General features: G+C 47.3%; 1 protein-coding gene across 1 annotated transcript in view; it reads right to left on the bottom strand.

Moving 5' to 3' along the window:
* The window catches only part of C1QL3 (complement C1q like 3), a 249,129-nt gene extending 230,664 nt beyond the window's left edge, over window positions 1-18,465 (bottom strand). The window contains exon 1 of the mRNA XM_078664394.1: window positions 17,832-18,465. Coding sequence (XP_078520520.1) covers window positions 17,832-18,398 — 567 coding nt within the window. The 5' untranslated portion in view covers window positions 18,399-18,465. The remainder of the gene's footprint in view (window positions 1-17,831) is intronic.
* Window positions 18,466-24,332: the final 5,867 nt, after the last annotated feature.

Below are 24,332 nucleotides of genomic sequence, written 5' to 3'. Positions count from 1 at the left end.
TTATTATTCTTGGTCATTTGTGACGTTCTCCTGCCCCAAAGTTGCTCAGTGAGTTAATGCTTGCCTCAGGTCCCAGCAAATCGTGAATTTGAATACGACAAGGCTAACGGACATCTCCGTTGTTCCGCAGTAGGGCAGGACATAACTGTTACTTAAGGAGGATTCAGACGGATCTTGAATCTGGACGCCATTGTAGTTATCGATTAAGTAGGCTCCAGTGAAATATGCTGAATTTGTCGGGTATGATTTACGGAGGCGACACCAGCACACATTCAGCAGCACATGAACGTGTCCACTTTTTATTCAAAGCGGTAACCTGCAGGGGGTTTATTTCTTTCTCTTCCAAAACAAAGGCTTCACTTAAAAGGCCAATAGACCTTTCTATGGAGTTCCATCTTACTTGGAAGCAGCCACGCCCGTGGAGGGAGTTTCGGTGGGGCGGAGAGGTAAGTAAACAATTTAATAAAGAAAACGAATTTCGTTGCGCACCCTGCATCACATTTTGCGATGCAGGGCGCGCTACGAAATTCGTTTTTTAAATTAAATTGTTTACTTACCTTCAATTATCCATACTCCGGTTTTTGGCACCCCCCCCCCCCCCAACCTGCCCCTCCCCCGCCCCGCCCCTCGCCCCACCAAAACTCCCTCCACGGGCCGTGGCTGCTTGGGAGCTACCTGGAGCATAACAACTAGATGTCAATGCTGTGGAGGTAGACAAAGACACACCTCTTGTTGTTAATTTTCAAGTACATAGGAGAAAATATGATTTGGAGGCAGGTTTTTGACTTTGTTCAACCCCTGCACATAAGCCATATGTATGCACTGTAAGAATGCCACGAGTATTATGTATCTGAGAGGGTAACGGTGCTAATAATAATTACGAATGCCTGGTCTGGAGAAACACAAAGTCATTTCTCAAAATGTAATGCAGTGGTGGGGTTGTCTGTACTAATAAGACGATATAACTTTCCAAAGGAACCTTTTTAGCAACCTTAGAATAAGGAACGATTGGGGTAAGAAATAAGGTTATTATTAACCCGTGCCTTGCAATTAATATGAAGCTACTTCCTGCTGGTTCATTGCTCACTGTGCTATATTTCAAGCAGAACTGGAAAGTAGAGGGAGTGCATCAGATCCCAGCTCTGGTAGTAAATTGTAGGCCTAAACTGGGATCCAACCGACCCAGGGAAAGATGCAGGCCTTCTTTTATAAGTTTCTACCTATTGCTAACTTTTTATCCTTCTTGTAGCCGGGACCTCAGACTGCATGCTTTTTCTTGTATAATGTATCCCCCATCTACCCAATTGTTCCCTCCCTTCCTAATGCTTTGTATACCACACTCAATCCCGTAAAGCGCTCTGATACCCTCACAGGTCTGGTTCATGCTCTAGAAAACTTTAAAATAAATAAATAAATAAATAAGATTCTGAATTTGTCCTGATGTCATTTTCCGACACCAGAACACAAGTCCGCAGCACCCACAGGTTGCCTGCAGTGCATTTGGTACCGTAAGGTGCAGACAGACAGGGGTTTTTTATTTTCACTTCCAGCAGGACACAAACAAGGGCCTGATTTAAAGGGCCATTAGCTCTTCTTTTGCCAAGTATCATTCTGGCTGGCAGCTGTCTGGAGTTTAACATCTAGATGCCAATGCAATCGACAATGGATGGAAACAAAGGGACATAGCTTGTCACTTCTCAAGTACTTTGGAGAAACTATGATTAGGAGTCAGGTTTTTTACTTTGTTCAAAACCCCCAACCCCGCCACACACTCCCACCAAGAGATGTGCATACAATGCAAGAATGCAAGATTTATCTGTATGTAAATGTAACTTACTGTTTTTTTTTAACTTTTGTTCATTTATAGCACTATTCTTCTCAGTGTAGGGTGTTAGGGCGCTTTACATCACACATCAGAGCACAGTAAATTATGTAAGTGTGTAAATCGATGTACAGAAGATGTTACTTAATACAATGAGGGCCACAAGCTGTAGGTATCATATATTGTCCGTACTTGTAGACATTACATGTTAACAGTGCGCAGTCGGGAGAAACACAAATTCAGGATGCAAAACGCAACACATTGATTGGGGACTTCTGTACAAACACGACTTTATTCTTTCCCAGAGGAGCCTTTCTTTGCAATCTTGGAATAACAGAGCAAGAAAAAACACAATAAGCACTGATCACAAGGACTGTAAATTATGAAATGCGAGTAACAAAAGGAGGTCTATGACAAAAGCAGTAACCCACTGAGCTGTCTATATAAAATACAAATCATGATCTGAATGTTACACAATATACTTTGCAGGAGGCACATTAATTGTCTATACTACTTTATGAGCCAAACGTGTAAGCAGACCCAATTAGGATCTCCCCAGCAGGCACATTAACAACCAGAATCATCTTACCATCATTATTATTACCTTGAAATTGTTGGCCCCTCAAAGATCTCTGCAGAAAGTGCCTTAACCCTATTTGATATTTTAAAACTCAGCCTCTTTGTAGCCAATTAAGTAACCCAGAAAAGGTTTACTGTCACATTTGTCATTGTTCCTTATTACTGTGCGGCAAAGTTTTAAAATAAGACAAATGACCAGGAGGAAGCCATGTTATGAGGGCCAGAGGGAAATCATGCTATGGGGACTAGAGAGAAGCCATGCACAGAGAAGTTATGCAGATGGAAGTTATGCCCAGATACTCTATGCAGAGGGAAGTGGTGCTATGGGAAACAGGGGGAAGCCAGGCTGAGAGATGCTATCTGGAGGGAAGCCAAGCAGGGGGAACCAGAGGAAACCATGCTATAGGAACCAGAGGGAAGCCATGCCCAAAGAGGCTCTGCAGAGTGACGGCGTACTGTGGGAAAGAGAGTGAAGCCAAGGTGAGAGAAGCTTTGCAGAAGGAAGCCATGCAGTGGGAACCTGAGGGAAGCCATGTTATGGAAAATAGAGGAAAGCCATGTTATGGAAACCAAAGGAAAGAAATGTTCAGAAAAATTATGCAGAGGGAAGCCATGGCGTGGGAAATCAGGCCAAGAGAAACTATGCAGAAGGACGCCAGGCAGTAGGAACCAGAGGGAAGCCATGCTGTGGGAACAAGAGGGAAGCAATGCTATGGGGACCAGAGGGGAAACATGGCTAAAGAAGCTATGCACATGGAAGACATTCTGTAGAAAACTGAGGGAAGAAGTGACTAGAGAAGCTATGTGGAGCGGAGCCATGCAGTGGGAACCAGAGGGTAGCCATTCCCAGAGAAGCTATACCGATGGAAGCCATGCAGTGGGAACCAGAGGGTATCCATGCCTGGAGAAGTTATACCGATGGAAGCCATGCAGTGGGGACCAGAGGGTAGCCATGCCTGGAGAAGTTATACAGATGGAAGCCATGCAGTGGGGACCACAGGAGGCCATGCCCAAAGAATCTATGCAGCGGAAGCCATGCAGCAGGGACCAGAGGGTAGCCATGCCCAGAGAAGGTATGCAGATGGAGCCATGCATTGGGGTCCAGAGGAGGCCACGCCAATGAATCTATGCGATGGAATCCATGCAGCAGGGACAGCCATGCCGAGAGAAGCTAGGCAGAGGGAAGCCATGCTATAGGGACCAGAGGCAAGCCATGCCCAAAGAAGTTATTCAGGTGGAAGCCATGCTATGGGAACCAGGGAGAAGCTGTGCCCTGAGAAGTTATGCAGAGGGAAGCATGCCGAGTGAAGCTATGCAGAGGGAAGCTATGCTATAGGGACCAGAGGCAAGCCATGCCCAAAGAAGCTATGCAGGTGGTAGCCATGCTATAGGTGGCAGAGGCAAGCCATGCCAAACAAAGTTATGCAGGTGGAAGCCATGCTATGGGAACCAGGGAGAAGCCGTGCCCTGAGAAGTTATGCAGAGGGACCCCATGCTGTGGAAAACAAGGAGAAGCCGTGCCCTGAGAAGTAATGCAGAGGGAAGCCATGCTGTGAAAACCAGGGAGAAGCCGTGCCCTGAGAAGTTATGCAGAGGAAAGCCATGGTATGGGAAACAGAGGAAAGCAAGGCAGAGAGAAGCTGTGCAGAAGGAAGCCATACAGTGGGAACCAGAGCAAAGTCATGCCCAGAGAAGCTATGCAGAGAGAAGCTATGCAGAGGGAAGCTATGCAATTGGAAACCTGTGAAAGCTATGCTTTGGAAACAGAGGGATGCTATGCTGAAAGAAGCTTTTCAGAGGCAATCAATGCAAAGATAAACTGCTTTGGGAAACAAATGGAAGCTATGCTTTGAGAAAGAGTAGACATTCCATGAGCAGCTTTTAATCAATCAATGGAGAAGAAAACTCTGCTCTGAGGCAACTAAACGTTGGGAAAGAGAAGGACGCTAAACTTTGGGATAAGAGGGAAGCTAAACTTTGAGAAAGGGGAACTAAGCTTTGGAAAAAATAGTTAAGATATATATTGGGTATCAAATATATATATATATATATATATATATTGTGTCACAATGTGATCCCAAACCATGCGAGAGCGCTCAGCAGCGTGTGCTCAGCCCAGGGGTCGGATCCTGACCCAGGGAAATTTTTTCAAACAAAGGAGGCGGCACATCAGGAATTGATTTAAGTCAAAACTTAAATCAACTCCTGATGTGCCGCCTCCTTTGTTTGAAAAAAAAAAATAATAAAATATATATATATATATATATATATATATATTTTAGAGTTTTATATATCCCGAAAAAGAATCGAGGATATCGGGTATCAGAGGGCTTTACATAGCACTAGTTTTGTTACACAAGGACGCATTCATTTTTGTTAGGGCATGGGGAGATTAAGTGATTTGCCCAGAATTGCAGGATGTTGAGCGTTGTTGCCGAGACTCGAAACCGGTTCTCCAGCTTCAACGTCTAGCGTTCTAGTCGTAAGGCTACATCCTTGTGCTTTGTGAACCAAAGGAAGTCTTGTTCTGTTCTTCAGAAGGGTGCATATGGAGAGACCCTGGTGCACATGCTGGATATAGGGTGACCAACCATCCGTAAATTTCATGGACTGTCCGTTATTTTAGTATAAAGTCTGTAAGGTGCCCGTAATTTGGAGTCCCCTAATTACGGACGCCTTACAGACATAATTCTGAAATCAAATTGGCGAATTTCAGGAAGATATGCTGTTCCCCTGTGAGAGGTCCATGAGTTTAAAAGTTTCCCCTCTGGGCCTCTCTCTATATTAATCTGTAGACTGGAGCTGCCTGCAGCAGCCCCTCCCGGACCTTGCAAAGACTGTGGACTGGCCCATTGTCATTCAGAGACTGCAGACGATTATCACAGATAGAATGACTATGGGCCCTATTATAGTGACAGCAAGTGGTGTGCCTTCTCCTGCACAAATCTTGATTGCAGAAAGGGCCCGATGTCCCTTTGCAAAGCTGCGTGCATACTGTGAAGTGCATGATTGTCTCAACCTTATATAAACCTATTTTGACTTGTAGTTATTTTGGTTGTCTATTTACTTGTATACTGTTGTGCGACTTCCTCTGATATGTCTGTCCCAAATTCTTGTGCTGAATTTTGAATTTCTATCCTGAATTTGGTCCTGAATTTTGACCCTTTGTCCTGAATTTTTACCCTGACCGTCCTGAATTTGCAAATGCAAAAAGAACAATTGATGGACAGAATGCAGAACAATGTCAGTCATTCACCCCAGTACAGAGATCTGGGCCTAAAACCATTGGTTGTTTTGCTCACCATGCCATTCCACTTTGGACCCAGCCATATGCAAATCAGTCTTGACCCTGGGCCCAAGGGGAACTGGCCTGAACTGCCAGGCCAGGTCTTACCTGGTCTTACCTGGAAACAAGCATCCTAGGACCGGTTTCGGGATTTCAGACCTCATCAGCCAGGATAGCTTGACTCCAGTGGCATGGAGAGCACGGGACCCACGTCTGGGCATACCCGTCTCACTCAGGGTGACAAATGCAAAAAGAACAATTGATGGACAGAATGCACAACAATGTCATACATTCACCCCAGTACAGAGATCTGGGCCTGAATCCATTGTTTTTTGCTCACCATGCCATTCCAGTTTAGACCAAGCCATATGCAAATCAGTCTTGACCCTGTGCCCAATGGGAACAGTCCAGCCTGAACTGCAAGGCCAGGTCCTCTCTGGACTGGAATCAAGCATCCTAGGACCGGTTTCAGGCTTTCAGGCCTCATCAGCCAGGATAGCTTGACTCCAGTGGCATGGAGAGCATGGGACCCATGTCTGGCCATACCCGTCCCACTCGGAGTGATAAATGCAAAAAGAACAATTGATGGACAGAATGCAGAACAATGTCATTCATTCACCCCAGTACAGAGATCTTGGCCTAAATCCATAGCTGTTTTGCTCACCATGCCATTCCAGTTTGGACCCAGCCAAATGCAAAACAGTCTTGACCCTGAGCCCAATGGGAACAGTCCATCCTGAACTGCCAGGCAGGGTCCTCCCTGGACTCGAGGACCAGTTTCGGGCTTTCAGCCCTCATTAGCCAGAACAGCTTGACTCCAGGGGCATTAAGAGCACAGGACCCACGTCTGGGCATACCTGTCTCACTCGGGGTGACAAATGCAAAAAGAACAATTGATGAGCAGAATGCAGAATAATGTCATACATTCACCCCAGTACAGAGATCTGGGCCTAAATCCATCGTTTTTTTGCTCACCATGCCATTCCAGTTTGGACCCAGCCATATGCAAATCAGTCTTCACCCTGCGCCCTTTGTCCAGAATTTTTACATTGACTGTCCTGAATTTGCATCTAGCCAGTTGGTCGCCCTAGCTGCACACTGTCACCAAAGCAGTCTGTTATCACTTCCTCATTAACTGATTCCAAGGGAGGTTGTGCCACTGCCAGACAGTATCCCTAGTCCGAGATATATTTATGACACATATGGTGTTTACCTGAAGTAAAGTCATAGACCTGTCTCGGCTGTGCTTCCTCTAAACAGACAGGTACTGTCCAGTACTGAGTACCTGCACTACTCTACTATGAAACGAAAATTACTTGCACTTCTTAGCACTGCTACAAAGCATTTAATGGGAGAGTACCAGCACTTTTGAAGAGCAAACATGTACTGTGGATTTTAAGTACCAGAACTTCTCAATTTCCGTTTAGAGCACTGAGAGGCTACCACTTCACTACGATGTAAACGTTTGACCTGCAGCTTAAGCGACAGGTGCGTCAACCCACTGAGCATCAATGATCCATATGAGGAGGTCCTTAGTCAATATCCCATATCACTTATGTGGCAGAAGTTCGACTTTGCCAAAAAGTATCCTTCCCTGTTCTGGTGAAACATTTTGAACTGTAAAATATTCCCTTATATTATTTAAATCCCCAATATTTACATACATGTGTACTATTATTATTTTTCTGTGGGCACATTCCCATCCCAATGAAGTCGGCAATAAAATGCATGTGTTTGGTTTCACTTTCACTATGAGTCAAGGAACCTGTGTACACGTTGGGTGATGGGGGTGACGTTGCTTCATCTTTTCACACTCACCAGAGCAGGCGAATCTCCAACAGCAACAAGACAGCCTGAGGTTAATTGCGACCCTGTCTTAGTGTCGAGGGCAGGCGAAGAGTAACACTTTTGCTGTCTGAGGGCATAAAACAGCGGCCCTTGGCTGCCTTCAAGTCTCTGGTCTTCGGGTGCTCAGTTGCAGAGTCACGGCCCTCGGGAATCGTATTTTAAAAAGTCATTCTTATTACTGCTTAGGTAAGTTAGGCGTAAAGACCAACCATTTCCAAATATATTCCGAGGCACGGTTTGGTATTGTGCTGCGTAATTTAGCTGGGAGAGTTTGACAGGCGGCTGTGTGATGCATCTGGGCTGTTTGAGTGCGCAAAGGGTGGATGCGTGTCTTTGATTTTGTTGCAGAAACGGTGTCAGAAATTCACCACAATGCACAGGTTAGGAGTATAATAATAAAAATCACCTTACTGCAGATCACCACCATGCAGGTAAGTAAGCCTCGCCCTTCAAGCCACATATAGTGCACACTGCAGCCACTTGTATACGCTTTGTGTCGTTTTGAGCGTGAAATGCCACACTGGTGATCTACTCTCTATATATTTAGGGTAAAGTTCCATCGTCATACAGTATAAGGAGATTGTAAGTCACCCAGTACTCTGACAATAGGTGAACCAAGCCTAAGACTTTATAAGCCTTTATAAGATCATGGAATTCCAAGGTGACTTGTATTGTCCTTATATTGTATGGCAAGGGTACTTTACTCGGTGTAATACATGGACACACCATAACCATTCCATAAACCATTTAAATCCTTGGTTTGGTGCACAGTCATATAAAAGAGATGGGTTGTTGGTAAACATGAAGAATTAAATTTGAATCTGAAGAACAATATTAAACAGACCGAAAATAAGTTATTGCAAAAAGATATTACAACAGATTAATACAAGCCATCTTTAAAAACAACTATGTAGTTTAGAATGTGAAGAAACATGCAGAGTTTCTGTGTTTCCAATAATTACCTAAACTGTGGAAAATAAAAACATCTTGCCATAAAAATCCCCTTTTTGCTTAGCACTTTTCATCTAAAAATGCAGAGCAGAAAAATAAAAAACAATGCTTTGTTTTCATTTTATAACTGCAGTTGTGATATCAGGTCAGAACTTAACTGTATTATCTTACTAACCCTGGGCGGGGAACTCCGCTCTGCTCGCGGAATTTGCGGAGTTTTCTGCACTCCGCGTTACCCGGAGCTTGCGGAATCCCCAAAAACTCCGGTTTGCGCAGCTGAGCAGAGTTTTTTTCCTCGCTCGCGTTCACCAAAGTCAAGTTGGCGAGCCTGAGCGTGGAAAATAAACCTCCCGGCAATATTTCTCACCGCGGCGGGTCAGGTTTCTCATTGCGAGTGGTCGCATTTGCATTGAGAAAGCTGCCGCTTGAGTAAAAATCTACCCGAGCGGCAGAAAAGGGAAGCTTGCGCTGTGCATTGTGCAGTTCACAATGATTGCACAATGCGGACAAGCATCCTGCACTGTGCAATCACCGGGAACAGCATTTTTCTATTGCACTCTGCCGCTTGCGGAGGGAGCTCCGCGTAGCACGACAGAGTTTTTTCCCCACTTTGCAGTGTTTCGGGCAACGCTGCGAACTCCTCCCAGGGTTTCCAGTTGAACAACCTCATTACTTTATTGAAGTCGACTAGGGACGTCACAAGTCACCTCTGATGAGGAAATTAGATACAGGCCTTTTTACAGGGATTATAGGCTCCTGTGTATTATACAAATATAGAAACACTGCGCTGTATAATAAAAAAGCTACAATACAAATCAAACAAAAAATTATTATGGTATGTAGCTGTTCCCTCGCTAAAGAATCTGCAGCTCTGGCTGCAAGGCCATATCTCTTCAACATATATGTTGAGTGCAGTCTTACTGAACTACAGCATGCACAATGGAATGAGGCCATGAGAAATAGAGAATGTTTAGTGTCCTGTAGTCAAGTCTGAAAAAATATGAAAAATCTGGGTGCATATAACTTTATAATACAGGGATTCAGCCATAACGGTATAAAAAACCTGTCTAATTTCTTTATAATACACAGGGCCATTGGAATTATGAGGCAGGAAAGGGCAAAATTACGTGGCAAGGTTGAGCAAATGATGCAGCAAGAAAAGGTAAATTACGTGGCATACTGTGTCACATTTTGTAAATGTATTACTTCATTATTTCAACATTTTAAACTTGGTTTCACTGTGTGGACATTGGTTCCACTACATTAGTGCCAGTTTAACGGCCAAGTACAGCAATAAGCAATAGAAAGGTGTCCAGTCCAGCTTTGCAAATACATTCCACTGCATGGAAACACGTGTTGTTGCAATTTTAGTAACTTTTGAACCAGTTGAGCTAGTAAAACTGTTTTATTAATATCTGCAGATTGTGCGGCAGATGGTGGATTATGTGGCAAATACAGCAAATCTGTAATAATGCATAAAGCACTTCGACTGCACAATTGCATAATTCCAGTGGCCCTGATAATGGGGTGTGTCATTACTGGGGTTACACACCTCTCCTTCTCCGATGTCTGTCAACGTGGTGAGGAGTATAACCCCCTGTCCCCGAGTCTGTTCTTAGTGGGGTTACAAACTGCCCCAGCTGGTCTGTCAGTGTTGAGGATACAACACCCCTTTCTCCTAGGCTTTGTCAATACTGGAATTACGCATGGTTTGGACACTTTTCAAAGGCCGCCCTATGGCCTTGCACATCAAGTCCGCTATGTGCTCCACGGACGAGCTCAACGCCTCTTCTAGGGGCTCACTTGTCAACATTACTCTGTCCCCCTGGGCAGGTGAGAGATAAACAAGAGGCTGCTGATTTCCTCCAAAGCTTAAGGTGGTCATCGGCGTGAAATATAATAAGTTATTACAGTTGAGTTCTGATGTCATTTCTTCATAATAGGTGTCTGGTCTGTACGTCACAAGTCGCCTATTATTGACAGGGCTAGGGGTTGTGTGACTCTGCTTACAGACACCCTAGATGCAGTGTTTAACCCCAGTACTGACATTCGCATAGGGAATGTAACCCCAGTACTGACAGAACGCAGCAAGGGACGGGGTGTAATCATAGCACGGCCAGCTCCTTGGGGTGGGATTTCACCTCTAACATTGACAGACTCCCTCTGAGGGTGAGGTATGTAACCCCAGCACTGAGAGAGCTCAGCGGAGGGTGAGGTGAATAAACCCCAGCACTGACAGAGTCTGGGCGAGAGGAAGGTGTGTTACCCCAACAGTGCCAGACCCCTGGAAGGGGGAGATGTGTACACCCAGAACGGATGGAGCCAGGGCTTATTTGAGTGGGAAAAAAAACTGGGGGTGCTCTAAAAGGGGCGTAGCAAATTTCTTAAAGGGGTGTGGCCTATCTGAGTAGGGGCGTGGTTTAAATCAAGATAACTAGCATTGTGTGCTTAAGAAAATCATGAAGTCGCATCCAGCAAAGGATACTAAAATAGGCAAAAAAGTATATTTATTAAGTATAAGCCATAAAATACCAAACACTTTAAAAAAAATTATATTTAAAAACTATCTTCACCAAAGGAAGTGTTATTAAATTCTGAGTTCAGGCATAGGCGCAACTAGAGCCAAATTTCGGGGGGGGGGCTAAGAAAAAATTGGGGGGGGGGTGAATCTTTAAGCAATAGTCAGAGTGGAGCAGCAGGGGCTCTAAGAAGGGGTGAGACAACAACAATTCTTCATTAATATGCAAATGGTCTTTTAAAGACCTGTGAAGTGCTTGGGTGCAGCTGCGTGTGCGCCTGGGAAGCGTCTCATCCCGGGCTGCCACACACGACGGGGGGGCTGAAGCCCTTTGAGTCCAATGGGTGTTGGGCGCCTGAGTTCAGGGATACCAGATTTCATATGTCTGTCTTGCCGTTATGGGAAGATATGCAGGTATGTTGCATTAGCTGATATTGGAAATATATCAGTTCCAGGATGCAGCCACCATGTTGTAAGATGATAAGGATCATCGTAAACCATAAGTAATCAGTCTTAGTCCAATTTCATCTTCATTCAAAAATGTTATTGTCCATTTAGACAGGTATGTAAATCATGGTAACTCCAATGTACAAATCCATGTATAATGCCGAAGCCTTTAATACAGCATGTCGGGATCCCATGGTATATAATTATAGATTTAACCCAATGCATTTCAGCCCTGGAACTGATATATTTCCAATATCAGCTAATGCAACATACGTTTTCCAGAGTGCTTCAGGACATAGCACTCACCAGGATAGCACCCCAAATGATTACATTTGATGAACTTTGAGAAAATGCGAGTGCGGGTCGCACCCATATTTAAGATATGCAGGTAAACATGTCACAAAGCATTCCCCATGTTAACCTATGGGCAAGATAGCCTTTCAATAGTGAAAAACGAAATTGGCAGTATTTCACTATCAAGACATATTATCCACACTAGTAACACCAACAAAAAAAACGGGACGTCTTCTCACACTACCTTCGCCCTTTGAGGTCCGAAAAGAGAGCCCCCCTAGAGCCCCATTTTGAGGCCCTCCAAAAAAAACTGGGGGGCTCAGCCCCCCCACACACCACCCCCACTTAAAGCCCTGGACGGAGCCCAGGAGAGTGGAGTGCGTTACTTCGACAGTCCCTAGAGAAAGAGAAGCGTTTTACTCCAAACGGTGAGCCCAAGTTGGAGGGAAGAGGGTGTCCACGGCACTGAAAGCCCCTTTGGGAGGGAAATTTGTTTAAACCAGGCACTGACTGGCACCTGAGGAGAGAAAAGTATGTGCCCCCCATCAGCGACAGACGATGCGGAAAGCAATGGGCGTCAACCCCTTCCCCCCCATCTGTGAAACTCAGACATGGAAATGCCCCCAGGTTTTGTCGGGGTGGACCCGGTTGTTCAGCAATTGTCCCACCAAATTTCAATAAATGTAACAAATGTCCCCGCTTTTCAGAGCAGCCAACTAAACACCGAGGGAGAAACGCCTTCATGCGCTCCAGTGCAAGGTTAATCAGCAGCCCTCAACAGGAAGCAATTTATTTAAATAACTCAGATACTGCTGAGAGTTAACACGTTTGATTTAATTACACATAATGCCTCCGCATCGGTGTTGTCGATGTTCGCGAGAGCTGTCAAGTCGAGCAGAGGCGCAACTAAAGCCACGTTTGGGGGGGTGGGAGGGGGCAAGGAAAAAATTTCGGGGGGGGGGCTGAAACTTTAAGCAATAGGCAGAGTGGAGCTGCAGGGGATCTTGGAAGGGGTGAAACAACATCAAAGCCTCATTAACATGCACATGGCCTTTTAAAGACCTGTGAAGTGCTCGGGTGCAGCTGTGTGTGTGCCTGGGAGCCGTCTGAGCCCCGGATGCCACACACGAGGGGGGGGGCTGAAGCACTTTGATTCCAATGGGTGATGCGTGTCTAGTCGAGCGCCTCTAGCTCCAGGCAAAATGAGAGTCCTACTTCTATGTTTGTGGAATGTCCTGGTTTTCAAGATCGGATCACCGCATATTTGAACATCGGCAAACGACTGCATTAGAAAAACTGCTTCACACCTCCGGAGATCTTTACAGAGGACCTCTGGGTCATCGTTACCGCTGCCAACCCTAACAGCCCCGTGCAATGGTAAAAAAACTCTGAAACAATATATTCACCAGAGAACTTTCTCCAGATTCCTTCTCGTGGGCCTTCTTCCGGTGACAGCCACATTTATTATATGGCTGGAGTTAGAAGATATCTCCATATCCCGAGGGAATAACGTTTCCGGCACGGGGTCTGCTTTCGCCGGTTACGGCTTCAGGTGGAACAGCCCTAGTGATTCAATACATTAAAAGACTACGGTCCAGAACGCGTTAATTCGTTAGTAGTCATCCCAGGACTGGAATAATCTGGTAACTGTGAGGAACAAGGAAGCAGAACTGGCCGTGTTCAAACAGCTCGCCTATGGGAGTCAGACGAGCAAGGGTCGGGATGAAGGTTGCACAAACAGCTTTGACCTTGTCTTACACAAAAAAAGCTTACATTTTATATTACCCATAAGTCTCTGCTGCATAATAGTGTGATTTCTGTCTGTGGGTAACAAGGTACATTCTGCTTGTCTACCCCAGAAGGCTTCTTGCATGACAAGGACTCTGCCATTTAGTATTAAAGATTATGGTGGCTCCGTATTCAAATAAATAAGGTTGTGTGACTTTCGGAAGGAACAGAGCCTTCCCTGTGATGTCCTTACAATATAAAGCTTGAGAAGTATGCACTGTATATATATTCAATATATGGATTCTCACTTCTTTTCGCAATGCAAACCTTGTGTTAAAAAATAATAGCCCGCAATAAATGAATACATTTCTACTTAGGCTTCGTTTATCAGGCCTGTCCCGACGTAATAAGTAACCCGTGGCAAGTTGTTACTGACGGGGCTACCATAAATGGTATAAACGCCCATGCACCCCTCCCCTTCCCCCCCATTAACCCACCCCCCCCCCCCCCCAGATGTATTTATTATTCTGATCAACACGGTACCGAGTCTCTGCTATAAATAAGATATTGCACGTCTGCTCTGAGTTCTGCCTCCTCAAGGTGATCTGGTGCAGTCTGCGGTGCTCTGAACCCCTTCAGAGCCGCATGTATCCCAAGGTGTGCTACCATTTCCTCTTGTAAAGGGGCCACAGAATTGCGGAAAGAGGCGGTCTTTCTATTTCCCCTTTATCAATGTTTGCAAACAAGGGTTATATTTAAGAGCTTTCACTTCTACTCCAGGTGCGTACATTAACGAGACGCATTTGAGGATTCCTCACGGGGAGCCCCGGAGAGGGCATTCTGTGCACCTCTCAATTATGTTACACAGACAAACAGCAGGCAGTGCAAGACCTTGTATGAGCCGGGAAGCTTCTAGATTAGAACAAGACCTGTGGCGGGTGGAGGATACGTGGCCAAACGATAAATCACTCGGCCACTTCAAGCCATTGCGGTGCACGGCGAGCCGTCCTTAGCCCAGTGGTGTTTCAAGGTTGCGGGGCCCCCGTGGAAGCATAGAAACTGCCACTGCCCCAGGCCCCTTGGTGAACCCTCTGTCTTGGTATTTGAGGCCCTCACACCGCGCACGTGCTGCACTGTTGATACTTACACCCTTGATTAAGCGCCTACCCTCGACTGTGGACTCTGTAGATTTGTGAAGTGGTCAGTCCCAGTGAAACCTGAATGGCCCCTCACGAAGATTCGTGTAGGGAGTAAGTCTTCGTTGCACGTGCCACTGTCGGTTGGTGCATCCCTACCTACATCAGTGAGTTCAGTTGTTTCCGCTCTGTATCGGTGCTGCAGGAGTTGGAGGTAAAGGCGCCTTGTCCATTTGTAGCGGGCTTCTCTGTCGCTAGGCGCTCCGTGTGCCTTCTTCCAGTCATACAATAGCTGAACACTAGTGAAACAAAATTAGTGCTGTGCACAGAGCCGTGCTGCCTGGCACGGAAGTGGTGCCAGGTGCCCTCCCAGCACCTCACTACCAGATCCTGCCTCGAAGTTTTCTTGAACACAAACCTTTTGACTTGTTACAGCAAGACTTTGTAAGTCTCTAATCGCGAATTACCCCTTGTGACTTCACTGAGAAGCCGTATCTTCTTCTCTACACACAGGATGAGGCTTAACGGCTAGAGCGGCCGACCTTGAAGCTGGGGAACCAGGTCTGAGTATAGTGGGAGGCTCAAACACCTTGTGAATCTGGGCAAATCACTTATCTCCCCGTGCCTATAAAATGACTGTGTCCCTTTGTAATGCTACTTGCGCTCACGTAAAGCGCTCGGATAGTCGAGATCGCGCTGAATAAAACTGCAACAAAACAATGAAAAAAACTCCCTCGCTCTGGCATACGCGCAGACACAGGGACATCTTAAGGATTTTGGGGGCCCTTGGCCAAACGTATTTTGGGGTCCCTTTTTGGAATAACTTTTAATTTATGATTCAATTAGAGCTATTTCTAAATATGTTTACATGTAATATTCAGGAATAGTGAGGTGTGTTTCCAATACTGTAACAGCAGCAGTTCACTAATATTACTGCAAATAAACTCTGTGACACCCTCCCATTTCTCATATGTGAGGTACTGTTTTCATGTAATAAAAACTGTTTTATGGATGTTGCATGAAACATAAAAACAACATTTCTCTGCAAAATGTCTGTAATAGACTCTCACGCACCACCCACATTAAAAATAAATGAAAAGAAACTGTATTTAAAACAATCTGTTTAAGATTTATTCAAGGTCATCAGGGAAAGACTCTCTGCAGAAAAGAGCTGGCTCTATCAGGGGGCCCCTGGAAGGCTGGGGCCCTGGGCCAAAGTCCACTTTGCCCATGCCTTAAAAGGTCTCTGCGTAGACACCCCCTGAAACACAGACAACTCCACTGCTCTACAAACACACACACATAGGGGCATGTACCGCACCTGTCCAGCAACGAATAACACACAGGTAACGGGCTCACTCTCAACTGATGCCCGCCCGCTCATCTCTTTTGCTCAGCCCCCCTCTCTGCCCGATGTCCCCTCTGCCGGGCCCCCGCAGCGATGCTCTCCTCTCCCTTTCTCCCATCCTTCCGGCGCCAGACCACTCACCCCAGTCGGGCCCGGCCGGATTTGCGTGAATAGGTTGGCAGTACCAGCCTGACACCCGCAACCAAACGCTGGCGTCGTTCTCCACAATGCTCCGGTGCCCCCTAATTATGATGAATTTCCTCTGTCCACCGCCACCACTTTGCCCCGAAAACCTCAGATATCTGCCAGCACAGAGATGCCACTCACTCACCACACCACTGACACGTGCCCCGTACGCCCGTCTCGCCTGGTTGTACTTGCAGAGGTCTAAACAGAGGATTAAAATCCCTTGCCTAAACACTGCCACCGCGACTATGGGCAACATCAAATCCCTGCGCGGCATTTATTTTGTATATAAAAAAGTGTAGAAACTTCAACTTTGACTTAGGAGCGTGCCGTCGACGCTGCCAAGCGCCGAAGTTGTGAAACGTGCCTGGTCTTCGTTCATTTACAGTCATGTGCTTCTTCCACCACCCCGCACTTCATCTCTTCGTCTCACTCGTCTCGCAGGTTCTCTTTCGGCATTGCCTTCTTTCTTTCTTGTTTTCTCCAAACCCCAGTTCTCCCTTCTATCTTCGCTCTGGGCAAGTAACTAAATCTCCGTACCACAAAATGTACGTAGGCGGTCAACAGCTGTAAACACCGGTACAAATAAAGCACAACCTATTAGCCTCCTCTTCCAGGCAGCGCCATGTCCCAGACTCGATAATATTGCCCAGCTCTGTTCACTTTTTTACTGAAATTTCGGACAGGCGGGCACTCCTAGATGGACCACTTCTAAACTGCAAATATGCAGGCTTTTCCTGGGTCCCGCCATTGCCCACAAACAGCTCACAGACTGTGGCAGACGTCTGCCAGAAATTCAGTCTGTCCATGTGCCTCTCGCATCTTGCCCCAGCATTGCCTCTTTTCATCCAGGACACCCTTCTTTCATAAGCCTCCCCCTATAGCTGTCATCTGGTTGTTTGGGCACAGTACCACCCAAATGGAGGTGCCCTCTGTCTGTACTTCACAAGCCCTTCCCACCTCGTTCTTGCACGGGTCTCCCACAGGATGGTAACCTCTTCCACGCACACCTCTGCCGTGCTTCCCACGCACGTCTCACCTTGCTGGCGTTTCACATACTACCCACATGGTGGTACCATCAGCTCTGTACCCCCACTCCCCTCTGACCCGGTAGTTCTTACACAGGCACGCCCTGTAAACGCTGTCCAGGACTCTCACACTCATCTGTGGCGCCATTTGCCCTGTACCTCGCCATGCCAATCTCACCTGGTTGCTCTGGCACAGATCTGCCCACAAGATGTACTCCCTGCTGTGTGCACTGTTGTCCTGAAGCCCAGTGGCCCACTCACCTGGTTGTTGCTCTTTCCACATGTTGGTACCCTCTGCCCAGGACTCTCACACTCAACTTTGGTACCCTCTGCCGTATACCTCTGAATGCCCGTCTCACCTGGATGTTCTTGGGCACCTCTGCCACATGACGGCGCCCCCTGCCCTGTACCCCCTGGCATTGCCAATTAGTTCATGCACACGTCTGGCCACATGGTGGTACCCCCTGCCGTGTATAACTTTGTCCTGGACCCCCACACCCCTCTCGCGGGGTCTGCCAGAGGCTGATATCCCCTGCGGTGTATACCTCTGCCACGGACCCCCATGTCGCTCCCACGTCCATGTTCATGCAGAGGGCTTGGCACACGGTGATGGCACCCCGCCCTGTACACATCCGCCCTGGGCCCCCATGCCCCTCTCACCTGGTTGTTCTTGCACAGGTCTGCCCACATGCTGGTGCCGTCCCCGCCCCGCATCAGCACATGGTAGGTGAAGAAGTAGATGCCCGGGATGGAGCAGGTGAACTTGCCCGTGGTGGGGTCGTAGTGGTTGCCCAGGTTGGTCACCACGTCGTCGAACTTGAGCAGCTCGTAGCCCTCGTGCTGGCGCTTGAGTCCGGCGTAGAAGGCGATCTTGGGCACCGTGCTGTAAGTGGCGGCACTGATGGCCCCCGCCGCGTTGAGCCCGGGGGTCCCCGGTGGGCCCGGCAGACCCGGGCGGCCAGGCTCGCCGCGCTCCCCCGGGGGCCCCGGCTCCCCCGGTGGGCCCCGCGGTCCCACCTTACCCGGGCGGCCGGGCTCCCCCTTGGGACCCTGGATGAAGGTGGGCAGGGACTGCAGCAGCGGGTCCGGGGGGCTGGCAGCGCTGGGCGGCTGCCGGGTCCCGTACGGGTCGCAGACCATGCGACAGGTGCCCAGCATCTCGTAGTGCGCAGAGGTGCCGGCCGAGCTGACCAGCACCGGGATGAGGATGACCAGGAGCAGCACCATCACCACCCCCAGCGCACCGGCCGCCACCAGCCTCCGCCGGCCCACCAGCCGGCTCAGCGCTGGCCGATCCTCCTGTCTGCCCTTGGACGAAATCTTGAAGCCTGGCGTGGACCTCGTCAAAGCCGTAAAAACGAGCACCTGCTGTCCTGGAGGGAGGGGCAGGGGCGGGAAGGGACGTCCCGGGCAGTGCAAGGCTTCGGACGCACGCTCCTCTCTGTACCTCAAGCGTCTGCTCAGCAAGGAACACGGCCCCCCTCTCAGACCTCTGCCCCCCTCAGAGGAGGTGAGCAAATGGCAAAGAAAAGCCTGCTTTCGGTTAAAAGAGAAAAATACAATCCGTAAGTTCCGCGCTCCTTAGCGCGGTTCGTCCACCTGTGGCAGAGTGCCCGGCAGCCTACCGGCACCACAGCATCACTCACACTTTTATGCACTAATGACCATCGACTTTCTGCCTTTTTTTGCACACTGTGCTAGTTCCGGCGAACTTTCTCTCCTCGGCTATCTTTCCTCTTTGTCGGCTGCTAGGGGTCTCCTGTTTTCTCCTCTACGCGTTTTTTGCCAGAGTGAAAGAAATTGCAGCGCAGGCGGAGGGCACTCCTTGAGAGAAGCGCTGCTGCTGGGAGGGAGCGCGCGATCCCTACCCACTCCCACCACTCGGGCTTCATTAGTGTCTGTGAGTGGCAGAAATTCATGGGGGTACCTGAGGAGGGAGAGCGGAGGTGGAGACCCGAGGAGTAGGTCAAAGGGGAGGGGTTTGTTGGCAAAGACGGAGAAGGACGTAAATAGGCGATATATGCCCGTGAGAAAAGAAGGGATAGAAATTGAGGAAAGAGATTCGAACAGCAAGCGAGGAATTGTGGGTTGTGGTAGCGAGGGACATTGAGCCATAAAAAGAGTCAGAGTTTGAGAGTTTCAATAAGTAATATCGACTTTTCTTTCAATGTGAAAATCAGCAGCAGTGAAATAAGAAGTGAGGGTCAGCCTGAAAGAATGAATGAACAAGACCAATCAGAGGCAGAGGACTCTAAGAACATCAATCTCCCCTGTCCCCTACATGAATAACCATCATCACTGCGCCAGAATGGTAATACCAACACCCACAGGGCCAGGTTTAGGAGAGTGCAACCCGGTGCAGCCGCACCTGGAGCTGCCCTGGAAGGTGTGTGTGTTTGGGGTTGGGGGTTGGCATTGTTGGGGGGATCGGAGTTTTGTCTGGTGGCAGTTTTGACTGATCATAAAGTAGCGCGGAGGGTTAACATGCCTGCTGCAAAGAAAGTGTACCATCCAGATCACATTACTGAGGGGAATATGTACATGGGCTGGTGATAACTATCGCTAACGCTAGTAAGCGTTAATTTCTTTAACGCTGTGTACCATGGTTAACTATCACTGTGTTAGTGGAGAAGCGTAGTGGAGAAGTGTGGCTCAGGGGTTAGAGGCAGCAGACCCGGAAGCTGAGATCAGTCCTGGACCAGGGTTCAATTCCCCGCCTCGGCGGGGTCTTGGGCTAAAAATTCCACGGACTCGATAATTCTCGCCCCGGTGCCTCCTCGACTCACGGGTTCACACTCTGCGACTCTGGGCAATAGCTTGCTTAATCTCCACAACGGCCCCTCGCGGCGGGATGCCTGACTTTCACCTTGTGGATACCCTGCTATCTCACAGGGGAATACCAGGAAGGGTTCCCTAAGCAAGCGCCGGGAAACCCACTGCGGGTAGCTGTGCGCTATATAAGCTCAACTACATTTACATTTACATTTACATATTAACATGACAATAGTTTCTCTTACCGGGTGAACTTTCCAGTGTAAAGAATAGCGTCACGGCGATAACAATCCTCACGCTAATGTGAAAAAAGCAGTGATAGCCAATAATGAAGGGCCCCCCTGCAACGAATAAGGGCAGACGTCAGGGGAAAATAACACTACTGCACGAGAAAAAGTCCACCCATGCGAATTAAACCATGGCTCATAAAGAGTCCACTTATTTTACATTACAACATGGACCTCACCACAGGGTGACATAAAGGTCACAAAGTAACATGGATTACCAATATTGATATAAGAAAGAGTTTTTATTTCCTTTTTCACATTATTTAATTTGTATTTTTTTTTAATTTAGAACATCAGATTACATAAAACATCAATAAATAGTCACAGAAACATTACATAGATAGATACACATCATATAAATCCCCCACCTCAGCCTCTCAACAACACACTCTAGCTCATTCAGTCAAACACAGACATCCACAGATATACCATGCCAAATACACATTCTTCAACGTAAGTCCCAGAGTGACACAAGGAGGGGACCCTGCAGGCCTTCGTGGCACACCGCCAGGAAGCCCAGATCGATAAGGCAGGATTCAGAATTCATATAACGCCAACGCGCGTTTCGGTGCAAAGCCCAGATCAACGGGCGCACCTTCATCAGGGCTTTCATGCCGAGGAAGAGGGGAAGACAAGACACATAAAAGATGCACCAGTGACCAATCTCAGCCCCAATTTGTGGATCCGAGAGGTCACAGTTAGGAGAGTCACTGGTCCGATCAGGTAGATAAAGATCCACTCGAAATCCACTAATAACATTAATTCCTCTAACGATCTTGAGTGATTCCTGCTTCAAACGGTCCTTGATATGTATATCGTGAGGTACAAGGCGCCGGGCGTCATAAATCCCCGCCCACAGCCGAGGGGAAAGTCTTCTAGCGCTTCCGCTCACAGAAAAACATGTTATATTCTAAAATAGATAGCCGTGAGCGTGACTTTCCCCTCCTCTGACGGTTCTTCCAGGCGATCAGTGAATACCGTGGGCCACGTGTTGCCTACCAATTTAGGGTCTCCAGGCCAACGCTTCCTCAAACAAAAAAAAGGAGAACCACGAACAATTTCTGAGAGCCTATTGCTTACCACATAACGCTTTTTCACCTCCACAGGGAAACCAAGAAAGGGCAGCAATTGAAATTGATTTTACCAAGGAGTATACGGTTTAAAAAAACCTACAAGTGAGCCATTGAATATAAAACTCAGCACGTTTTTCTTAAAGCATCCATGAATCACATTTGTAGGACAACTATTTGTCAGCAAAAGCCGGGTGCAAGATGTCACTGTCGTTACTGCTGCTTGCGTGCCCTGCTTGTGTCAATACATTGCACTCCTGACAAAGAGGTCAAAGTATAACGAGTGAGTTACAGAGTTAGATAGAAGAACAAATAGACACTCAGGGCCAGCGCCGGCTTGGGAATCGGATCTGTGAAGTTCTGTGAAGCAAGAGCGCAAAGGTCAGCCCAGAACGAGGAAAATAAATAAAACACGAAAGTGAAAGAGACAAGCAAATGTAAACAAGCATGGCCACGCTAATTAGAAACAGATGGCCCCTGTGCGCTGCTGCTCGCTCCCGCAAGGTGGATGCCGCCACACGCACGAGCGTGAGGAAAAGTGCAGACCGATTCCAAAAGGTCATCTCCTAGGGCAGCGCATGCACGCTGCTCTAGGCTCGACCTAAAAAACCAGAAGGACCAGGCAGAGACCATGGGGAAGGGTAAGGAGAAGAGGAAGACCCGGTTCAGTCAGCAGAAAAACCAGGTCGTGATTGCGGAGGTGACAGAAAAATATCAACAGCTTTTTGTCAGCTCCACAGTTTAATTGGCAATTAAAAATGCAATATGGCAGTTCATCGTAGCCAAGGTGAATGCTGTCAGAGAGGTGAGCAGGATAGTGGATAACTGCAAGAAGCGCTGACATGATGCTAAGCGAAAGACCAAGGCGAAACTTGAAGCCAATATTAAAGCAGCAATGCAGACTGGAGGTGGTAGTCCAATGTCACAGGAGGAGCTGGATTCTTTGGAGGAATGGGTGTCCCAAGTCATCAGCGAGGAGACGCCAGTTGGAGTTCAGGGATAGGATACTGCTGAACAGGATCAGACACATCAGCAACAGGGTGAGTAACAACCAGGGACTGGGGGGACAGGGTAGATGGGCCCAATGGCACTCATGCACAATGAAATGTCTCTCAGTGCACACCCACAATGACTGTGGATCATGGCCCAGATACCCTTTTCCCTGGTGGCATAGACACATATCACCATACTCAACCAATAAATTACAAGACACATATTGGTCGGCTCACAGTCTTAGAAAGGTGCACAGAAAAGTAATGCAAATATAGTCCAAGATACACATCAGACCACAAAATAAGGGCAACATAAAATAGCAGAGGTGCACATTGACTGTAGATGCAGCAGGGTATCAAAATGTCGCCCTTGCCTCAACACCACGCATATGAATGTGCACGTGTATCTGAGTTGTGTGCAAGAATGTGCATGTGCATCAAGGGGGACCTTACTGCACATACACAATCTTGCACACAACTCAGACACACAGGCACAATGGTGCATGAGTGCTGACATTGGTGGAGGCATGCCTACTTATACACATGATCAGTCACATTCACAGTGTATCCTCGTTTTGGCATCAGAGAGATGCAGCCTTGTGCATACAAATTGTACATGCGTGGTGTTGAGGCAAGGGGGACATTTTGACATCCTGCCGCATCTAGTCAATGTGCCCCCATTGCTTGTTCATGAGATGCAGTCCTGTGTACACCAAGTGAGAAAACATCTAGTGAGTCTGCATACCATAAACACATGCATTGTCACAACAAAGTGATAATGTAGCCATCTGTCTAAAAGGTGCATATCCCACAATGAACACATTCAGCCGACTTGAGTCCAAATGTAATGTCATACTATGAGCAGGAGGATAGGCCTACAACACTACAGTGCATGGAATATGCATATCAAGAATGTGTCACCCAAATATGTACTACACAACTTTTCTGTGTGCCATACTCACAAAACTACAATGTCCCTGTAAAGATAAAGAAGCATGACACCCTAAGTATGACAACAAGCAAGAATAGCAAAGTAGCACCAAATAATGACAAGTAGCTAAATGGCACCATCACCCTTTAGGTCAAAATCCACTCCTCCAATCACAAGTGTACACATGTGCCATACACACAAATGACATTCCACAACAGTCCTGGTGTGATTTGCCCATTACACCATGATGTGCATGTACACCTGTCTGTTTGTTAAGTCTACAGTTTCAGTGAACACATATGCAGTCATGTCTGTCATCATTCACACGAAAACCCCGGCATTCAATAATCTGAACCAGGACAGCATATATCATTCATGTGAGGATCTGCTTGGCAAATACACAAACACACATCAGCGTGCCATTTGCATATGATGGGATGGGTGGGGGTGATAGGGCCTGAGCACCACTAATATGCCTTTGGAAATCCACATCCATCATATCTAGGCCCACGTACACACCACATGGGGGCCCAACATTGAGGATAATTGGTGTTGTTACTGTCTGTTCAGCCGGCAACAACAATAGAAACCCAGGCTGCACCATACTCACAATGGGTAAGCCAACTGGAGGGCAGTAAGCAATTCATGCAAGGAAAAACATGATGAAGACATGCACACAAGAGACATCACAAGAGCCTAAGCTACGTGGATGTACATTTGTACTGCATTGTGCAGCACACATGGAAACAGCCATTATCCCATCATTGCGAATCTGCCTAAAGGGGTCCCTCCTCACACATAACCATTCTCGCACCAAACTCATGCACATGTGCACTACCCAGCAAAGCTGACTGTCTGTGATACACACTGGCAAGGCAAGTGACAGTGCATGATGAATTGCATGCCTGAACGCCTAAACATTTTAACATGGTGCAGGCCACGGTCACTGTGGAGTTCATCCTTAAAGGAGCAGGTCACACTATGACACTTCCTCTTGTACATACAACCCCTGATATAAAGAAGACATATGCTGCCAAACAAAGCACAAGTGTCCCAACTCTGTGCAAGACCCATATTTACCACAGCTTGCAACTTCTCATCATTGTAAA

This window comes from Lissotriton helveticus, chromosome 10 (genome assembly GCF_964261635.1).
Source record: "Lissotriton helveticus chromosome 10, aLisHel1.1, whole genome shotgun sequence".
Taxonomy (NCBI): domain Eukaryota; kingdom Metazoa; phylum Chordata; class Amphibia; order Caudata; family Salamandridae; genus Lissotriton; species Lissotriton helveticus.
The sequence above is the reverse complement of the archived record's forward strand: the minus strand, read 5'-3'. Positions and strand labels throughout refer to the sequence as shown.